This window comes from Rousettus aegyptiacus, unplaced genomic scaffold (genome assembly GCF_014176215.1).
Source record: "Rousettus aegyptiacus isolate mRouAeg1 unplaced genomic scaffold, mRouAeg1.p scaffold_m13_p_7, whole genome shotgun sequence".
NCBI classification, from domain to species: Eukaryota; Metazoa; Chordata; class Mammalia; order Chiroptera; family Pteropodidae; genus Rousettus; species Rousettus aegyptiacus.
This window is the reverse complement of record NW_023416310.1, coordinates 99,558,990-99,580,493: the sequence shown is the minus strand read 5'-3', so window position 1 is coordinate 99,580,493 and position 21,504 is coordinate 99,558,990. Positions and strand designations below refer to the sequence as shown.

At 40.9% G+C, this 21,504-nt stretch overlaps 1 protein-coding gene across 3 annotated transcripts in view; it reads right to left on the bottom strand.

The window, feature by feature from the left end:
* Positions 1 to 397: 397 nt before the first annotated feature.
* SPOCK1 (SPARC (osteonectin), cwcv and kazal like domains proteoglycan 1) overlaps positions 398 to 21,504 on the bottom strand; it is a 451,375-nt gene continuing 430,268 nt past the window's right edge. For 2 of the 3 annotated variants that reach the window (XM_036225148.1, XM_036225147.1), the window contains 5 exons: positions 21,058 to 21,174; positions 16,896 to 17,117; positions 11,870 to 11,932; positions 4,644 to 4,781; positions 399 to 4,154 (listed from right to left, as the gene is read on the bottom strand). In XM_036225148.1, the coding sequence (XP_036081041.1) occupies positions 3,964 to 4,154; positions 4,644 to 4,781; positions 11,870 to 11,932; positions 16,896 to 17,117; positions 21,058 to 21,174 (731 nt within the window). In that variant the 3' untranslated portion in view covers positions 399 to 3,963. Of the gene's footprint in view, positions 4,155 to 4,643; positions 4,782 to 11,869; positions 11,933 to 16,895; positions 17,118 to 21,057; positions 21,175 to 21,504 lie in introns of all 3 variants that reach the window. The other variant, XM_036225146.1, reaches the window with a different exon arrangement.

Below are 21,504 nucleotides of genomic sequence, written 5' to 3'. Positions count from 1 at the left end.
GATATTAGTTAGTTTGTGAATTTATGAAGCACCTTTCCTTGAACTGTCAATCTGTGGATCGTCTATAAAATCCAGTCCATGGGGTAGAGGAATTAAATTATTCATAAGATAGATTCTACCTCAGCCCTTGGTGAAATTACTCACTCAGGGTATAATTAAGTCATAGACACACTGGCCTAAATGTGCACAAGGGTGGAAAGGAAGTAATTTCTGTTCCAGTTTGGGTACTTTCTGATATTTGAAAAGCATCTGGTATTAATCCATGAATTAGGGAGCTCAGTCCCTGTAAAGGAGATAGATTTTCTTTTTTTCTTTCTTATTTTTTTCCCCCCAGAATTAAAGAATAGCTGAACTGACTGGGTCATGGAGGAATAGGCAGAATTTAAAATGGTTAAGGTTGTAAGCAGGATGACGATAGTGAAAGCTTATCGGTGAGGATTACGTAGCAAAGGTGAAGGCTGAGAGAGGTGAAAACAGAAAAAAGAGAGATCGGGTGATATGATTCTAGACTGTGTGGGCACAGGGCACACATGTGCAGGGTTCGCTGAGGGGGCCAGGACAGCCAGGGTCACAGTCAGGCCGACCTCCCTGCCATGTGCAGATGCCTGGGCAGAAGGGCTCACCCTTTGTGCAACTGTACTGCTCTCCAGAGATCATGTGTGGACGTGGCCTAGTGAGTGCACATCCAAGCTAACAAAATACAAACACGCAGACACTGCAGACAAATTAAAATTTATTGAGACAGACAAAAATGCACCTACTCAGGACTACAGTTAAGCAGTTACTAGTAACCAAAGAGTCATGTTCACATTCCAGATAAGTCTATGTGGAAAAGCATTCAGAATTTACTAGGTTTTTCTACTTCACTATTTCATCTACAATAGGGACAACAAACTGACACTCAGGATTTGGTGGGCTCTTGTCACAACGCTACACATAGAACAGGGACAAACATCAGTGACTTTGAGAAAAAGGTATAAAAAGACCGAAACCACCCACTGTAGAAAGGGCTCTTGGATGTCACTGTACAGTGTGGTCAAGGTAAAAAACAAATGTGAATGGCATCCTGGGAAAAGCAGAGGGGCAGACCTGGACAGACGCGCTGTCATTGCTGGGCCTGGGGAAACCGATGTAAAACCTCAGATTCAGTATTCAGGCATTTCCATGCCTAGGATGTTTGTGAAACCAAAAAGATGTTAACGTGGCAGATGACAAACCATGGTGGAAGAAAATTCTGGGATTTAAGTTGGATGCTAACGAAATGGTATCAAATAAAAGAGCATTTATGGAATAAGAATAAAACTTTTTACTAAGAAGTTTCCAAAATTGTGTTAGTGAGGATTCAAGTCACAAACAAGGGCATGGATGATCGCAGAAGGATGTTTTTTTAAATAACGATTTTTGTGACTACCTTGTCATTGGCTAAAGGACTCCTGCCAAAAGGAAGAAAACAAAAATCTGCTTCTAAGGATAAAGTAACTAAAAAATCTAAGTGAAAAGAATTAAAGATGTTTAAAAATCTAATGCTGTCATGCCAAAGTGAGGCATGAAAAGTGGCCTTAAAGTTGCTCTATTGATTTGGGGTTCCGGTCGTAGGAGGGCTTTTGATTTAATGTTTTAATGAATCAAAACACCATCTTGGAATCTCTCTGAAAATGAGCATCTCATTACCTTCCGGAAAGTGACTACTGAGCACTCTTCTCCATCATTAAGTTAATGCTGAAGATCTTTAAGTGTCATCTTAATTTGACACTTGTCATAAGATAATTAGGCAAATTAAAATCAGTGGTTCACTCTGTTCCTAGAAGTTTCTCTAAGTGAAATCAATTTGTCAATTTTAATATGTTCTCTTGTGCATTTTTCCAAGCTCGGAGATTATAACAATGGTTTTCTTTGAGGGTCTAAACTGAGATTTTTTTAATGTCTTGATTCTTTCATATACTCTATTGTAATTTAGCTGCAATTAAGCACCTGTTTTCTAAATTATGATTCAAAGTTTTATGCAAGTTATAAAAAAATATTAAAACAGGTGACGGGGTTGAGATCCCAGTGCAGAGCTCGCCTACGGCCTCCTGTACCTAGGGTCCTAGTTGTACTGTCTGTCAGACCTAAGGAATTCCCTTCTATCAAGCAAGTTCATTTCCCACCTGAGACTTTCTTTGGGGATCATGCCACTTTGGCCATGGAAAGGGTTGGAAAATGCTGGTTTGAGGCAGGCTGGTAAAGGACAACGGAACAGTCGTTTGGGGGTGGAGGGTTGGTCAGCTGCCACTGATCATGCTCTGGCTGAATATATTTTATGCCTGAGTTTACCTGGTTTTCTCATGGACTGGCCGGAGCTCATGGGGGAAAAGAAGAATAACAAATGTTGGCCAGAGAGCCTTGCTGCGGGGCTGAGTAGGTGAGAACCAGGTGGGGCAGGAGCTGAAGGAAACGCGGGCACTGAACTAAACGGGGCCACTTGGAACACTACTCTTTGGTCCTTGTCCTTGTATCTGGGAGAGAGATAGGGAGCGAAATCCTAAAGAGTGTAGAGATGACGACCCTAGCACATTTGGAGATGGGCTCTAATAATGAGTTAGGGAAAAGAAACGCAAACGGTGAAGGACTTTCTTTCTTAGTATCTTAACACGCGCGGGTGAGGGCATGGAGACAGGACTAGCTCCTAAAAATCCAGCGCTCGCTTCCATGTGCCACTACCAAGTTCTTTCTAGGCCTCCATATGGGATTCTTTACACACGATAAAGGATATAAAATCTGTACTGCTTTTGTGCCCTCATCATGCTTTGTTGGCTAGCAAGGGGGCAAGAGCAAAACCTCGAGTTAAGAATTCTGAATTTCCTTCTCCTAAGGAACACCGTGGTGCTGCTTCTCAGCGAGCAGGGGGTCGTGTGTACACGCCTTAGAAAAAGCCCTTGAGTAGATTAGATAGGGAGGGGAGGAGGCTGCGGCAGACAGGACTGTTGCAGGGGCGCTGAGCTGAAATGAGAGAGATGGCTCGTGAAGCTGCCCACGTGGGAGTCGCATGGCTTGTGCGAGGAAAGTGATTTAGGCAGACAGAGGCTTATCCAAATCAAAGGGGCTTCCAGTAACTCTGCCGATGCATAGAGAAGAAACCTCCCCCTCCTGCAGGCTACACGTGCCGACTGTTAGTGCAGAGAAGGACTTCGATTCAGATTTTTCATTCCAGAAATTGTGATCCAGGTCTGGACAAGCTGACGAATTTATAATTGTTTTTCAAGTGAGTTTTTTTTTTTAACAGATACCCACCCAGTTTTTCTGAGCGAAGTGTATACCTTCCATATACACGTAGCCTCTTCTGTACATATATACATATTTATGCATGTACAGAGAGAAGTATCCGGACACCATTTTTTTAATGAAGAAAATCAGTTCCCCAAAGGGATTCTTGACTGAATTAAGGCTGTTGTTTGTAGGAAGCCAGATACAGTGATGTGAATAACTAATTTTTAATAATAAACAGCAGGGGCGGCGGGGAGCAAGGGGAATAAAGTACAGTGTGGTGTGTTTTCCACGACATCTACAAGACACAAGAAAAGCACTTCAGACACCGTAAGGCCGGGAACCATGCTGTGATAACCACCAGTGTGGGTAGTCCAGAAAGGGTCTTCGAAGTTTACAGGGTGGGGCTCCCCGCGCTGCCAGAATCCCACATAAATCACATGCTCATTGCAAAAGTCTCATGGGACGGGAGGAGGCTGTAATTCAGCCAGCCATTCCGCTGTCTAAAAACAAAACACAACACAACACCCTTCTTCCCACACAACCGTATGCAAAATCAGAATGCTCTGGGAGCGAGGAGCTGTCGTCCAAACCTGAGGTCGGGCATAGAGAGCGACAATGGAGAACAGACCTTGGTGCCGTGGAGTCTTAGATACAAATGCAGGAACAGGAAGTGACTTGCAATTTTGTGCCAACCTCATGTCCTCATCCTTGTGGAGACTACCATATGTACCCGACCTCATCATCTTTGTCGTCGTCCTCATCCTCGTCATCCTCCGTCACTGCCCGGGTATGCACCCTCAGCTTCCCCAATCTGTCCTTTGGTTCCAGCTCCCGTTCGTCCTCGAGGTCATCTAGCAGGACCACGGAGCCGCCACTGCCAAAATCTCCTGAGGTTTCCTGCTCCTCTTCTGCAACATTGAGAAGGAAGAACAGATCCGAGGTTAGTTCCTGCTTACACTTCATGACCATGTCAGGGGTTCCCTTGCATGTGACTTAACTATTTTTCTTCCCAAACATGGGAGCATCCCTCCCTGGGTGGGGTTAGTCTACATGGAAGGGACCCCAAGCTTTGTTCTGATAGGAACCCCAGAATTCTTGAGATGCTTCTACTTTCTTGGAAGATTTACAATCCTAATTGAAAAGTGAAGGCAACCTAAGTGGTTCTGGGCCTGTGTCAGTTCCTAACTGTCATAAATTGTTGTCCAGCCCGGTGGTCATGGTGACTTCCTGTCCCGGGAAAAGCGAGCTCTGCATAATCTCACTGGTGGTTTCCACTGTAAACTCACTCACTGTAGATGACAGACACCTTCCAAAATCCTCCTGCTCAGACCCTGACACAGCGAGGACCTACAGGTGGCAGAGGTCGTTATACGGCTGACACAGAAGGCCTTACTCACCACAGCTCACGGTGCCCTGTTTCCTGGAGCCAGCCAGCTCGTTCCCGTACTTGTCCACACACCAGCACTGCCCCGTGCTGCCGTGGCACTGTGTGGCTCTGTAATAGCCTTCCTCATTACACCGAGGTATGAACGCTCCTGGGGGGACCAGAAGTGCAGAGATATTCTGGGTTAATGCCCCCTCCCCGCCGACAGAAGAGGACAGACTTGTAATACGGGGTGTCTGCCGCAGAACTAATGGAGAGAATCGGGTGGTTGGGCATTACTTAGATCACAGGGCCCTGGGACTTGCTCAGGTTAGTCAGGACTCCTTCTAGTCCTTCTTTGATGAGTTCTTATTTTTCCCTATAAATTATGAATATGTACTACTCTTATTAATAATTTCTATTTTTAAGCTTTTCCAGTTTTATTAACATGTAAAAAATTAATACAGAAATGCATTAATGTCGAGGTACACAGCATAACGATTTGGCCTAGATTGTGACATGATCACCACAGTGGGTTTAGTTAACATCTGTCATCTCATATAGATACAAAAAAGTGTTTTCCTTGTGATCATAACTTAGAGTTTACTCGTAAAACCTTAGATACATACTTTACAGTGTGTTAGCTACAGTCACCATGTTGTACATTACATCTCTAAATACTTACTTGTAACTGGGAATGTGTCCTTTTTGACCCTGCTCCCACTGCCTATGGGAACCATAAATCTCATCTCTCTTTCTGTGAACTGTTTTTTTTTTCCCCCTATTCCACATAGAAGTGAAATCATACAGGATTTTCATCTATTTCAGTCTGACTTATTTTACTTAGCATAATGTCCTCAAGGTCCATCCATGTTGTCACAATTGGCAGGATTCTCTTTGTTTTTCTGACTGAACAATATTCCACTGTGCATATACACCACATTAGCCATTCCTCCACTGATGGACACATGAGTTGCCCTGCCTTGGCTATGGTTAAGTAATGCTGCAGCGAACCTGGGGGCGCAGATATCCCAGCGAACTGGTGTTCTCATTTTCTTGGGATAAATACCCCAAAGTAGAAGCACTGGATCATATGGTAGTTCTAGTTCTAATTTTTTTGAGGACCCTCCACACTGTTTTCCATAGTGGCTGCACCAGTTTACATTCCCACCAACAGAGCATGAGGGTTCCTTTCTCTGCATTGCAATCAGCAGTTGTTGTTAGATGATAGTCGCTCTGTTGTGGTTTTGATTTGCATTTCCGTAATGATTAGTGATGTTGAGCACATTTTCATGTACCTGTTGGCCATTTGTATATTTTCTGTGCAAAATGTCTATTCAGTTCCTTTGCCCGTTTTTTAATCGGATGATGATTTTTGCTATTGTGTTGTATGAGTTTTTTATATATTTTTGATGTTAACCCCTTATCAGATATATGGTTTGCATATATCTTTACCATTCCATTGGTTGTCTTTTCACTTTATTAATCATTTCTTTTGCTGTACAGAAGCTTTTTTGTTTGATGTAGTCCCACTTGTTTATTTTTTTTATTTTGTTGCTTGTGCTTTAGATGTCATATTCAAAAAACCAGGTCAAGGAGATTTTTTTCTGTTTTCTTCTAGGCGTTTCATGGTTTCAGGTCTTACATTTAAGTCTTCAGTCCATTTTGAGTTAATTTTTTGGAGTGGTATAAGATAGGAGTCTAGTTTCATTCTTTACATGTAAATACCTAATTTTCCAGTATCCCTTATTGATCTGACCTTTCTCCATGGAGTTTTCTTGGCTTCCTTCCCAAATATTAGTTGACTGTATATGCATGGATTTATTTCTGGGCTCTTGATTGTATTCTGTTCCATTGGTCTGTGAGTCCCTTTTTATGTTAGTACCATACCGTTTTGATTACTAAAGCTTTATAATATAGCTTAAATTTAGGAAGTCGGATGCTTCCTGTTTTGTTCTTCTTTGTCATGGTTGCTTTAGCTATTTCAGGTCTCTTGTGGTCCCATAAAAATTCTAGGATTTTTTTCTACTGTAAAAGATGCCATTGGAATCTCGATAGGGATTGAGATGAATCTATGGATGGCTTTGGGTAGAAATGCTACTGATTTTTGCATGTTAATTTTGTATCCTGCAAATTTACTGAATTGGTTAATTAGATCTAACAGGTTTTTGGTGGAATATTTAGGATTTTCTATATATAAAATTATGTCATCTGCAAATATTAACAATTTTACTTCTTTCCAATTCTCTTTTTTTTTTTTTTAATTTAATTCTGGCTAGGATTTCCAGTACTAGGTTGAATGGGTGTGGTGAAAGTGGGCATTATTGTTCTGTTCCTAATAGTAGAGGAAAAGCTTTCAATCTTTTACCATTGAGAATGATGTTAGCTGTGGGCTTGTCCTATATGGCTTTTACTATATTATGGTATGTTCCTTTTATATTTTGTTGTTTTTTATCATGAATGAATGTTGAATTTTGTTAAGTGGTTTTTCTGTGTTTACTAAGATTATATGATTTTTATCCTTCATTTTGTTAATGTTGTGTATCACATTGGTTGATTTGCATATACTGAACCATTTATCCCAGGGATGAATCCCACTTGACCATGGAGAATGATCCTTTTATTGCGCTGCTGAATTTGGTTTGCTGGTATTTTATTGGAAATTTTTGCATCTCTGTTCATCAGGGACATTGGCCTGTACTTTTCTGGGTTTGGTAGCAGGATAATGTTGGTCTCATAAAATGAATTTGGTAGTGTTCTCTCCTCTTTAATTTTTTGGAAGACTTTGAGAAGAGTTGGTGTTAATTCTTCTTTAAATGTCTGGTAAAATTCACCAGTGAAGCCATCTGCTCTCTGGTCCTGGGCTTTTCTACTTTGGATACTGATTCAATCTCCTTACTAGTAATTGGTCTGTTCATATTTTCTACTTTCTTATTTGAGAACTTTTTAAACAATTGATAAAACATGGTTTTTTTTGGTATCCTTTATTTTTGTTATTTATTTTAATGAGCTAAATTATTAGTGGTTCTGTTTGCATCTATATATATTACTGACAGAGGCATATAATTTTGTTTTTTCAATTTCTGTATGAAAGCAATTCAGAAAATGATTCAGGTATTTTTCTATACTTGACATTTTGTATAAAAAGGAGAATAATCTCTTCCATGAAATATTCACACATAAAAACGTTTTGGGCCTGGTGCCTATTTTGGGGAATGAGAGTAGCATTCTGATTTAAATTAATTTTATGGTTTTTTACTCTGGTTGGGTCTTCCAGTTCTTTGTGACTCAAATGTGGTAACTCATAGTATCGATTACAACTAGATTTTCATAATTGTTATAAGTTGGTTTGTGGCAGTAGTTTTCAGAGTGTTCATATAGGACGAGCAGCTGCAGCATCACCTGGTAACATCTTAGAAAAACAAATTCTTGGGTTCCTGCCCAGACCTACTGAATCAGAAACTGAGAGTGAGGCCCAATGAACTTCTTGAAAAACTCTTGTAATTCTGATACATGCTGAAGTTTACAGTATTCTTTCAGTATTCTTTCTGAGGTTACATCCCACTTTTAAATTCATTATAGTATTTGAACCTTTCATATTGCCTAAGGTTTGTCTACTTCATTGTTTTCTGCTTTAGTCTGTCATTTGTTTATTGTGGTGTTCTTATAGCTTCCTGATTTGAAGCTATGAATATTCCTCTAAAATTGACTTTAGTTGCTTCCCTCCAATTTTGGTATTCATTGCTTTCACTTTCAGTCAGTTCTAAATGTTTTATAGTTTTTACTTTATTTCATTTTTGACTTCTTTTGTGTCATTGCAAGTAAATTAAAAAAATTTTTTTTTGAGACTTGAGTTTTCTTTCATGGTATAATACATGGCAAGTATTTCATTTGTGTTTGAAAAGACTAGATATTCTATGCTTATGTACAGGAATACATACTTCTGAATATATGTATGCATATATATTAATCATGTTTAGTTCTATGTATATATTTTGGTCTACTTTAAGTTTCAGGAAGAGGTTTATTGAAGTCTCTGATTATGATTATAAATATGACACCTTGCAATTGTTATGCTTTGTTTTAAGGTTATAGGTATGCCAATTTTTGATATAATATGGCAAAAGTAACATTTCGGCAGGGTGAGAATTGCTTTTAGAATTTGAAGTATTTGCTTTTGTCACACTTTGTTATGAGTCTTCACTATCTTTTAATTTCAAGTTTGTGTGTAATTGTGTTATATGAAACTCTCTTTAAAAATACCAGTTGATTGCATCTAGTGAGTTAGACCCAGTCACATGTTTCATGATTATGGTTATGCTTGCTTTTATTTCTACCACTCTATTTTGGGTGTTCTAGTTTCCCTCTTTCCTACCTTTTGCTGAAATTGTTTTCCTTGTATAGGTCTAAAACTGCATGTTACATTGTTAATATTATTACCCTTAAATCCACCGAGAAGCATACTTTTCCTGATATCTAATCTGTTTTTTTTTTAATAAACTAGAAATTTAACACATTTTTATCACCTTTTTCTCATTGCCCCCAACAGTCTTCAATTTTAATTTCAGCTTGCTATCAAACTACTTTTATAGGTCATTTATTTCGATTTAGCAGATTTATTTTCACAGTTTCTTTTGGGGTTACTCAGTCTCTGGTTACTAAACTTATCTATGATCTGAGAATATCTGTCATCACATTGGAATACTCATTGGGATAATCTACTAGGTTCAAAGTGATTTACTCTGAAGGTATTTCTCTTAAACCTGTGGTGCTTATCGGGTTCTCATGGAATAGACCCCAGAAAGAAGCATGGCAGAGGAGACAGATTTTTACTATTTTGAACCTGGGTTTAACCTCTGATTCTCTGTAGAGGGGGAAGCAGAAAAATGATTCAGTAGGTAGAGGGGGTAAGAGGTGAGCAATAACAGCATTTTTGCACGTGTGTTGGTTTCTTCTGCTGCCCCCCTCATGGCTTCGAGCTGGTCTTCCCTCTCTGTGTTTTTATGTTGATGAAGATACTCTAGTACAGAGAGAAAAATCAGTGATGTAGGAGAGAAGGGGGAGAGTTTTTGGAGCCTAAGAAAGAGGAAATAAGATCTACATGAGGAACAGATGGCTTTGAATTGAAGTAAGTCACAATCATCTGAAAACTAGTCTCATTTTTAGCTCACTAATGCTAACCTTTAGGTGGAACCTAGCAGTCTTGTCTTACCGTATCCATTCATTCTCCAGGATAACTCTTTTGTACCATTTTAAATCTCTACCCATCCCCAAATTGAGCTGACCATGCCATCATTTCCATTTACTAGCACTCAATACACCCACACAACTAACTCTCTCACACTCATACTTTGCCCACCTTCCTATGACATGGAACTACTCAAGCGCTCAGCTCTCAAGGTGCCCCCAGAAAACCATTCTTCAGCGATAGGCAAGTCTACTGATGCCATAGTGAGAGGTGGTACCCGCACTGTAACTGAGGGGCTCAGTACCCCTAGTCTGTAGGAAAAGTAGGTGCTTTCAAGAACCAGTAGAGTCGGGGAACTGTGGGTCCTCCTCCTTGACCTTCAGTTGGAAAACAGCACTTAATGAACAACAAACATATTAGGCTGAACCACAAGGTGGGTAAGAAGCAGGTGCTGCTCTAAATCTGTAATAGGGTTACCATTCTAGGCAATAATTAGAACTAGTAGTAATTCGTTGCTTGTTTTACTTATTTTTTTGAATCAAAATGCCCCTAAACACACACACATTAGATTTTGCCATGTGAAAAACAACTTGTAAGCAAATAAATTGTATCTTTATGAAGCAGCCAGAGTAATCTCCATATGCGGGGCAATGTAATATCAAATGAGCTTTAAACTAGGTGGGATTCAAAGTAGGTCAAAGGTAGGCATTTCATTCATGTGAGCTGGGGAAAATTAAACATTTGACCTCAGATCCCATACCTGAAAATGTCCCATTCATTATTAATGACTGAAGCAATAAGAACATAGTCATATCCAATGGAAACAGATTTTTAAAAATATACTAGTTCTCTGTGAACCTCAGACACATCACTCAAACCCAAAGTAACCTCCCGCATGGGGGAATCAGATCAGCAAGCACAAGGCCTTGTACTAGACAGACCTGTGGCAGAGGGATATAGCCACTCTGCCTTCAGACCAGAAAGAGGCTTTTATACTTTTTCACGCAAGAGAGGAATCTAGGCCCAGATAGGTCAAAGTTACAGCTTTGGAGTTCTGAGTTGAACAGAGTGTTACCAGATGCCAAAAGACTGAGACAAGCCAGTGAAATAATTTTCAAAAGCAGTGGGAAGGAGTATACACTTTGAGGTGACCCAAAAATCAGAAGAGACATCATCAGAGCTCACAGACCACCTACATCTGACAATCTGAAAAAAAAACTTGCCCATCTCTAGCAAGTAAATAAACTTCTGAAACAGCAGGCTGCTTAGGGAAAGCACCTGCTCCTGAAAGCTCAACAAAAATAACTCTGAATTACTGTGTTACAGCTGGTCAGCTTTTTTCAAAAAAGCAACGCAGACTCCTTTTCAGCAAACAAATGAGGTTTACACCCTCTCAGGGACAGCCTAGTCTGAATGCCACAACAACCCGAGTGCTGGAAACAGAACAGCTTGGAGCTAAAAGGGAACAAATGCTTCAACAGGTTAGCATTTGTTACCCTGACCTTGTCCAGACTCACATGTCAGGGAAAATGCATTCTAATGACCCACGTGCTTCCTCTTTACCATGCAGATAGAATGGTAAGAAAAATGTGCAGTGTCTAAACAGCCTTATACTTTCTTCAGAGACCATGCATGGGATACTAAGACACATTCAAGTACACATATGTCTTTGAATCCTATCCGATAGATTAAGATGGGAGTATGGCTCATCTTCCTCAAGTACACAACTTAATCTGGGGAATAAAGGAAATTTATAGACCTTAGAGTTGGATACTTTAGAGCTCCATTCAGTGGCGGTGCTTGAAAGAAGGAAAAGCTAAGATTCACTGGAGCCAAAAGTAGGAGGAGGTTACAACCCTGGGTGACGTTTGACCTCTCCTCTTGCTAATTCTCGGCCAACAAACTGGTCCTCAGATTATGTTCAGCTTCCTGAAAGAGCCCTGTCTGGGGCAAAGTGAGGCATTTCTTTCATGAAGCACTGGCCTGTAATTGAATAACCACTGTACTCAATATTACAAGAGACATGATGGTTTAATTAGTTGTATAAATGAGTGGCAAGAAATCGTACTTACCCAGCAGGCTTTTCCCCTTGCTCAGCTTCTGAATCCTGTTCATTTCATTCTGGCAAGGGAGACCTAAAAAATAATTTGTGAAAGTTCGTTTCCAGATGGTATGGGATATAATCTCTAATGATCGGCTTCACTTGTGACGTGAAGTGCAGACAGTGGCACACCTGGGAGTGGAAGTGCTCCGTATGCTGTGACTGTGTGGCAGAACCAACTCGGGCCATCAGTGTTACTAATTAAAAAAAAAAAAAAAACTTATACCATGAGGTACTTAAAATAGTATTTGGGGGCTACTTGCTTTGTACAGGAATTTTTCTCCCCAACACCAACTCAAGCAAATACCATGTGTTTAATAGCTGATTTGCTAATACTTTTTCTTTTACATAAGGAAACAAGCAATCAGCTAAGATTTTGATGAGCTGAGAACCAGGACCAAAGCTTACTAGTAGGTCAGTGTTCTGAATCCACAGGCCAGACCAACTGACCAGAGGGAAGGTGACAGATACTGTCCCCCAGGTCTTGCTGCTGTAGGAGAGAGAGAGGATTACAATGGCTACTTCAAGACTTGTGGCTCACGACCCAGGAGAGTAAAACAGACCGCAAGGGGCAGCTATGGAGATATAGAGAGAGTAAGTGTAGAAGCTTGAGACCTCCACTCTGTCACCTCATAGCTGAATACTTTGGGCAGGTTTCTTTCTCTCATCTTCTGAGTCCTCAGTTATGTTGTTATGAATGAGCACAAAACTTCAGCTCTCAATGCCAAGGACTCAAGGACTGATGTGGCAGAGTGGGGCACATAGAAGTGTGTGATACTCTTACCTCCCAAGAGAAGAGCTTTCTTCCATTACAAGCAAAAAGAAAGGTGACCTCACTAGTCCGAGTCGTAACTTGCCTTTGCAGATCCTGTGGCTCTGGGGGTGGGGAGAACTCTGCTGTTTGTTAATGGCCCTCCAGGCATGGACAGAAGTGTTCTAATTCTCAGAGCACTTATACTACCTTTGTATGTGCATGTGTATAGCCTGTAGAAAGTACCTGAGTCCCTATTTACATCTATTACCCTGAGGATGTCACAATGCCACCTGGTCCTGCTGCTGGTTCCTTGAGAGAAACTGGTTGTAAAATATATTATGTTGATTTCTGCATTTAAGATGCCAACTAAAAACAACAAAAATGGAAACAAGTTCCATCTTTGGTGATTAAAAGTAGTATTTACTATAACAAATAACATTTATTGAAGTCTTCAAATGTACCCGACAATGTTCTAGAACTTTACATCTTAGTTTAATCTTTACAACAACCATATTAGGGAGGTACTAGTATTATTCCTATTTTGCAAATGGGCAAATGGAAGTGTTCATTTTCATAACCACAGAGAAGAAACTGTAAGGCATTTAGAAGCCTGCTCCTGAAGAGAAGGAAAAGTCAGTCATTCATGTAAACACTCTGTTTCCTATGAAATAAGTTTCTAGTTATAAGACTCCTGAAATTGTCCTACAGTAATTTTTAAAACTCTACTGATTGAAAGATAAGGAAAAATAAATCAGACTAAGACCTACTAAACTCCAGATGAAAAATTCGTTAACAGAAAATGTCTGCTGCTGAGCCAGTGAAAATAATTAACAAAGATTTCTCTAAGTGGTCAAAGATTCTAATGGAAAAGAACTATGTGAGACCAGAGATAAATGCACAGATACAAAGTCTCAAGGATAAAAATGACATAGAAAGAAGCTACAAAATGAATGATCTTAAGAGACTAACCAAATGCAACAAACAAGTTTTAATGCTAGACCTCAAAAGACCATATGCAGCTCAAGAGAAGTAATACAGACTGAGAAAAATGAAGACATGTCCTAGGAAGTTTGTGCCCTTAAAAGGTAAATCTTTTTGACTTCCAGGCATAATGGTTAGTTACATCATCAGTAAAGAGAAAGAAATTGATATGGGTTCACATTATTCTATAGTTACACCCAGTGCCAAGCAAATAAAGTTTTAAAAACATATCAAAAGCTATGACTCCAGACAGTTTATACTTAACATCTTTTTTTTGTATAAAGGAAATAGATATATTTTCCAAATACTTAAGGACTAATTCAAAGAATAGAATTCCAATGAGAATTTTTGAAAAGATCTAAAACTCAAACTCAGTAAAAAAAACTAAAGAGAATATCAAAAGCAGTCAACAAATAATCCTACTACATGAAAAGTTTAAAAGTACACTCTTATAATTTTCTTGGGCCAAGGAGGTCACTGAGAGCCTTAATTATAAAATTACCTACAAATTAACTATAATAAAAGTACCAGATATCAATGCCTAGGGTCTATAGCTAAATACTTGGAAAAAAATTTTAGCCTCAAGTACATACCTTAATAAACAGGAAATAATGAAATGTGAAAGTAAAATAAAAATTTCAGAACCGATTCGTGTCAGGGACAGAGGTGGTAGGACCCCAACGAAAAATAAATTTAGAAGAAATGCACAAAATGGGGAACAGAGAACTATAACCAGTTATTTTGTTCAGCTCCACAGGTGGTGATCCTGGCTTCCTTCAGCCATTGCTGAAAGGGTAGCCTAAACAGAGACATGCCGTGTGGCCAGGTAACCAGCTCTGTCTCTTGGTTAAGGCAGTAACCTCACTCCTGGCGCCCTGGCATTACATATCCAGGTGATGCGTCAGCACTGAGCCTCTGCTTTGATCAAGCTAAACCTGAGCTAACCCTGACTGAAGTCACATGATTTTATATGAACTCAAGCCCAAAGCCATCATTAAGCTTAATGCTGAATCACTACAAGCATTTCTACTGAAGTGAAAAACATGGCTATTATTTAACATCGATTTGGAGGTACTAGCTAGTGTGATTAGAAAAGAGAAAGAAATGAGGTATAAAAATGAGAAGGAAAGAGCAAAAATCATCACTATTTGCAGATGACATGATTGCACACCTGAAAAAATCCAAGGAAACCAACCAGAATAACTATTTAAACAAAATGACAATTTAGTAAGGTAGCTGGGAACAAAATTAATATTGAAACAACCACCAGTGAGGAAATATAATATCTGAAAACAAAACTTATAACTCCACTGGTTAACAGATTCTAGGATAAAAGGATTCAATATTATAAAGCTATCAATTCGCTCTAGATTAATCTAATTTTCTGTGATAGTAAAAAAAAAAATACCAGTAAGAATTTAAGTTTGCATAAACTGATTCTAAAGCTCAAAAAGTTAAATATATATATATATAAGAATATCTAGGAAAATTCTGAAAAAAGATTAATGGCAGGGGAAAGTGGCCCCACCAGATATTAAAACATATTGTAAAACGACTATAATTTAAACAGTTTAGAACTAGTTTATGAATAATTGTTCTATTAATAGGGCAGACTATCTGGGAATAGATATAGGAGTTCCATGTATGATAAAAGAAGTATTTCAGATTGGAAAGAGAATAATGGGTTTGTCAATTAGTGACAGAAGAGCACTGGACAGCCATCTCCAGGGATGGGGGAGGTAGGGGCTGGGACCCTACTTGACCATCTAAAAAAATCCAAACCGATACAAGATTTCGATAAACAAACACTCAATGTAATCCCAAAGATACTGAACAAAACACAATAGAATTACTATCTTTAAGTGGGAAATACTTTTCTAAGCTTAATATAAGCTTTATAGCTTCTAAGAGGCCACAGAATAAAGGATGGAGAAATTTGACTAGAGTTGAAGTTGGGGGAAAATTTGCATTATATATGTCTAGAACAGTTCTAGTGTCCTTAAATTTCTATAAGACAACAACAACAAAAAAAACCCCACAAGAACCTGACAGAAAAAAGTGTATGAAAACTAGACATTCAAGGAAAGGGAAACTCAAGAGTGTCTTAAAAATGCTCAAGCTACATCATAAGAGAAATGAAATGAAGCCTATAAGGAAATATAATTTCCCTCTATTTGAAACTGTCCACAAAGTTTGGCAAAACCATAGAAAAATAAGTATTCTTGTATATTTTTCATGAGACTAAAAATTGTTACAACCTCTTTGGAGGGCAAATTGGAAACAATGCTCAAATTTGAAAATGCACATGCCCTTTTGATCAGCAATTCCACTTTTAGGAACATATCTCATAATCCTATAAACATACGGACATTCATACTTTGCACTGAGTGCCCTTCTGTGAGGCTTACGTTTTCTGCTGTGTGCGTTGTCTGAACATGCATACACACACAGACAACTTAAACACTTTAATGACAGTAGCCACCTTCCTTTCCTGTGGGTGGGTTCTGATAGCCAGGGGCTTGGAAGCCAGTCTTCGCTGGTTCCCTGAGCTGTGGGTCACCACACATGCTCATCCCCTTTAGGAAGCTGAGACAAAGGGAAGTAAAGCCAGACCCCGGGCCCCTCAGGGAGGCTCAGAGCTCCCACCTCTGGATCCTGGAGCCTTCTGGTCTGTAGTCTGCACAACTGCAGGCTGACCCTCCTGACTTTGTGCCACATGAGATACCACTGTATTCTTTCCATTTATGTCTCAAATCTTGTCTTTTTCTTCAGTTAGCCAGACTTTATTTATCACCAAAATATCTTTGTCTAAGACACTCAGTATAAATCCATACTATCCTAGAAAAGCTGACAAGTGGCTCTGTTTAAAGGGAACATGGAGAATCCATGTGTGATGGGAATTATGCTACTTTACATTTGTACAGTATTACAGTGATCTTGGGAATTATATGGCAAATGTTTCTACACCCATTTTACAGATAAAGAGGCTGAGGCAAAATATGGTTAAGAGATTTTCCAAAAAGGAAGTCTGAAATAACAGACTCTTGGATTATGCTCTTGGGTTTTCTAACATACCTTGCTAAAAATGGAATGGTAAAACAGGAGAAAAAAGCCTTTGGGCCTGCCATTAAATGGGGGTGAATGCTTTATTCTCTAGCTGTGTCTTTCTGGCTGCTTATCTCTACCTGCCTCCCCAGGAGGTGGTGGGTAGTCCTTCCACATGGCCACCCTGGGCTCTGGACCCCACTTCCCTCCCACTTACCCCCGGGCTTCTGGAAGCAGTAGCACCACTCGTTGTTAGAGAGCTTGCCGTCCTTGAAGGAGTCACAGGAGTTGAAGAGAGGCTTGATGCAGGGCTCGTACTTATCCAGGTAGATGGCATTGATCTCCGAGGGGTCAAGCAGGAGGTCATAGTTCATGTCCAACTTGTTGAACATCCAGCCCAGAGAGTCCTTGCAGATGGGCAGGATGCTGGTGTCGAACCCTGCCGAGGGAAAGGTACGTGTCAGCTGCCACCAAGTAGGGTCTTTCCTGACCACAGAGGAGGCCCAGGGTCACCCCCACGGCCTCCCCTCACCAAAGGTCTGGTCCCGGCGGCACTCCCCTAGCATATAATCTTGGTGGTGGTGGTTTTTGAATGAAACAATTTAAAATGCACAAAAACATAAGTCAGCATTTGAGGAAAACATGTTCTAATGGGAGCAAATCCCCACTGCTAATTTATCTGTGATGTATAATGGGGTTTTTCATTTACTAGATTTGTTCAAAACAGGGTATGCCTGAAAGGAAGCATACAGTGAGCTGTGGAACTAACTGATGATTCTGCAAACTATGCTTTTATATCTAAGGGGAAAAAAAATTATTTGAAAAGCCAAAACAAAGAAGCTGTTATAAAAAAGATGGCAGCAAGGTGAAACTATGTGCCGCAGTCTGGAAGCGCTGGCCCTGCACCGAAGGACAGGTAAACCCAAGCGGTCTGACCGTGAGTGGGAAACAAACCGGGCCCCCAGGCCCCCGCCTCGGTTCCACACGCTGCTCTCTCTGCAGTCCCCTTCAGAGGTACGTGGTGTGGGACCCAGACTGACTCAGATAATAATTTCTTTCTTATTTCCCGGGGGGGGGGGGAGGGGTAGTTTTCTTAAAGAATTATTTGTTTCCACAATGGAAACTGTATGCACTTGAATAATAACACTTTGCTTAACACTTGGGATATTGCGTCTACTGTAGCCAAACTCCAGAGAGGGCATGCGCCAAATCTGAAACTGAATTTCTTTCAGAATCCAAAGCACCATGCATTTTCAAGTTATTCCACAAGCTGGATTTCTAGGACTACCTTTATTTTCCCAGAAAATTGATGATTTTACTTTTGTCTTAAGGCACTCTTCTAAGCACTTTATACTTAATCATCTCACTGGATCCTTTTAACAGTCCTATGAAATGATGCAATGTCTTCCACACAGGGCTTAGGTTACTTGCTCAGGGTCTGACAGTGTGGAGCTGGGATCCAGACCCAGGTGGCCCAACCCCAAGTGTACGTTCTCAACCCTCCACTCCCAGGTACCTCTGCCTCGCATGACATGTGGCCCTTTGCCCTGAGAACCTCCAGGTGGCTAGGGTGCCATTTTGGGAGGTGGGGAATGTAAGGGAGGTTACAGTGACTGTAATTAAGGGTCTTGATGGGGTCAACTGCCCCCTCTTGGAGTTCCTACCCACATCCTGGTCATTGGGTTGCATTACCAGGAACCCCTGCTTAGTCAGAGGAACGTAAGGTATAGCAACGTGCACCTACCCTTTTTAAAGCTGTCTTTCCAAGGAGTCTTCACCGTCAAGTAAACATCCTTCCTCACTGAGCTCTGGCAGAGCTCATGCTTTGGGCGGTTGTAAAGCCTGTTAGATTCTCAGCCCTGGACTCCAGGCACACACTGCTCTATTTCCTTCAGTAGCCTTGGCCAGGACAGGCACATAGTGGCTGCTCCCTGAAAGTATTTGTTTAGAGTTCTCTAGCTATTATAAATTACCCCATCACACATAACAATCTTTCCACGTTTAAATATATCCCTTTCACTATCTTAGAACATCCCCTTTTTCAAGAATAGAGACTATGGGAACATAATGTGGTCTCTTCTCTGATTGAAGGTCATGATTGAACACTCTCGATGATGTCCTCAGGGGCTAAGTAAGGGAAGACAATTTACTCTGGCACTAAATGGCTCCACACTTTTTGTACAGAATATTTTATGTCACATGCATCAATTTTATAGGGTATTAACATTTTGATACATTGGAAAGAGGAGTTTACTGCTCACCACCAAAAAAGAGTGCCAAGCTCGTTGGGCAGTAGTCTAAAGGTCAAGTCCACTGCCTACCCATTGGGAAGGTTCCAGGAAAGAGGCACCTGCATCTGATGTGTAGGGGAGGAGGGGGAAACAGCGGCTCTTCTGATTGGCCCCAAGCACATGGACTTGCAGAGCACCCTGGTTCCCCCTTCAGAACTCCTGAACTGACAAACACACCCTCTCCTCTGGCCTTGTGAGCTAACCAAGTGTCATTCCTTTTTATCCTCTTTACTCCGGTTGCTTCAGGAAAGCAAACCAGCCTCTCTGGGGACTCCATTTGCTTCTGGCGAAGGACAAGTCTTTGGCAGGTTCCCTAGCTTTCTGCAGGAGTCCCCCGGGACCAGAGGTCACAAGAAGCAGCTCTCCACACACCAATCTGCTCTTTGTTGAATGGCTGGTCAGAGACCCCCAGGCCCAGCTGCTCCTGGAGGATCATGGGAAAAGCCTCTCTAGACCATCTGTGAAATAATTGTCCACAGACTCCCAAGGCGGCCCCAGCTGGAATGAAAAGAAATCCCTTACTTCCCCTTCCCCACAGGAACCACCAAGAACCATTCTTTAAGACACTTAGATTCTGGGACACACATACTATCTTTCCCTTAAGGTAGAAAATCCAAATTGTAAAAGAATTGTCCCCTAGATCAATAGTCTCTACTAGTGTCTGTAGCTATGAGCAGCACAGAATAACCTCAAATTAAGGAGATCATTCCTATTTTGGCCGAAGACCTGGTGCAGGTTAAACTATGGATCCTAGCAGCCCCCGCACTCCACATACTTAAAGAACTGCATTGCTGAGTCACCCCTTCTGTGCTCCGGGCCCCGGCGTGGGGCAGCCTCCCCCAACCACCTTCCATTAAAGACAACGAGAGACTCCATCAAAGTGCAGAGATGAGGACCCATTCTGAGCTCGCTCTCCAGCTTATGAAGAGGCTGAGTGTGGTCTCTGCCAGTTCGTGCGGGAAGCGGACACCTGTGTGGGAGTCTCACTGTTTGCTATGGAACAACTTCATTGCTCTAAAATAAAGGTCAGTTTACATAAATTAGGTTATATCCATGAATTGGGAGTCTATGTAGCTATTACAAAGCAGAATATACTCAACAAAATCTAAGAGTGAAAAAATTCTCCAGTAAATTAGTCACTAGGGCAAGACAGGGAGTAGTGATATCTTCAAGCGCCAGCTCCCAAGAAAGAAAAAAAAAGCAAACAACATCACCACCAAGATGCAGATAACAGAACTGGCTACCAGGCCTTGTTTGCTATAAGATTTAAGAATCCCCCAGAAACAACATTTTTGCACCAGATGAAAACAGCCAATTTCTGCTTCTATGATCTGCTTAATGTATAACTAGGGTGTAGTTCTAGGAGATGTCCTGTGCAAAGATATACTAACGGCTAACTTCTGCTTCTGTAAACCTGCTTGCTTGTTTGATGTGGTTTTAGGCTTTATAAGCTGCCTCCTCTGAAAGCTCGGGGCTGATTCTCTCGTGGGGAGAGTCAGTCACCGGCCGGCTAATAAAGGCTCATAATTAATCTCAATTGGCTTCGTGGGTCTTAGATTTGAACGCACCACAACAAACAGTCACAGAATATTGTAAAATGATAAAAGGTCATAAAACAGTGTGTACACACACCCACTTCTTTTTATGAGAAGGAAAAAAGTATATACCACAACGAGATTAACAGCTGTTACAATGGTGGGTTTATAGATTTAAAAAATATATATATATATTTCATATGTATTTTCCAAAATATCTATACTAAATATATAATTTTGCAACTGGACTTTTAAAAATACAGTTAATCCTTGAACGACGAGGCAGTTAGGGGTGCTGACCACCTGCAGAGCCAAAGGTCCCCACGGCTGGATCAAAACATGCAAACAAATTCTGTTGGTTTGATTCTAAGGCATTTTCCCCTCCTCTGTAATTTGATATTTCTGAAATTATGACATATTTTAGGTCAATGTATATATTTAATGTAGTGTCTCTGCTCACCACAAAATGCTACTGCTAAATCTACAATGTCTCGTAACTGAGAAAATGTGGAATTTAAAGTAAAACGAATGAGTAAGAGGAAAGTGGTCTCACTGCCTTGGGCTGCATCGGGGCTGGTGGGCTTGATGACCCTGTTTGCATCCTCGTGAAGGGCTCCAAACCAGTCTTTCAGCCGGGAAGCGAGGCTCCTCAGCTCCTTGTCCGTGCAGGCTGGAGGAAAGCAAAGGTGAGAACTGGTGAGTCCGCAGTGGTCTCCTATTATGAGCTCCGTGCCCTCACCATGCGGTGCTTCCAACAAAGCCATGCCCACACAAACCTCCCTGCCCAGCCACGATCTAACTCCTTACCCCCACTTGGAAACCCCCCCAAGGATGCTGCTATCACAGGTAAGGAATGTTGACAAAAGAGAGCCCTGACTCCCAGGGCAGGCAGCATTGTTCAGAACTGACTTCGGCCTGCCTCTGAGCTGCTAACGCAAGTTGTCATGGTCGCACAGTTGTGCATCAGCCTCAAAGGCCGTCACGGATGCCTCTTGCTAAC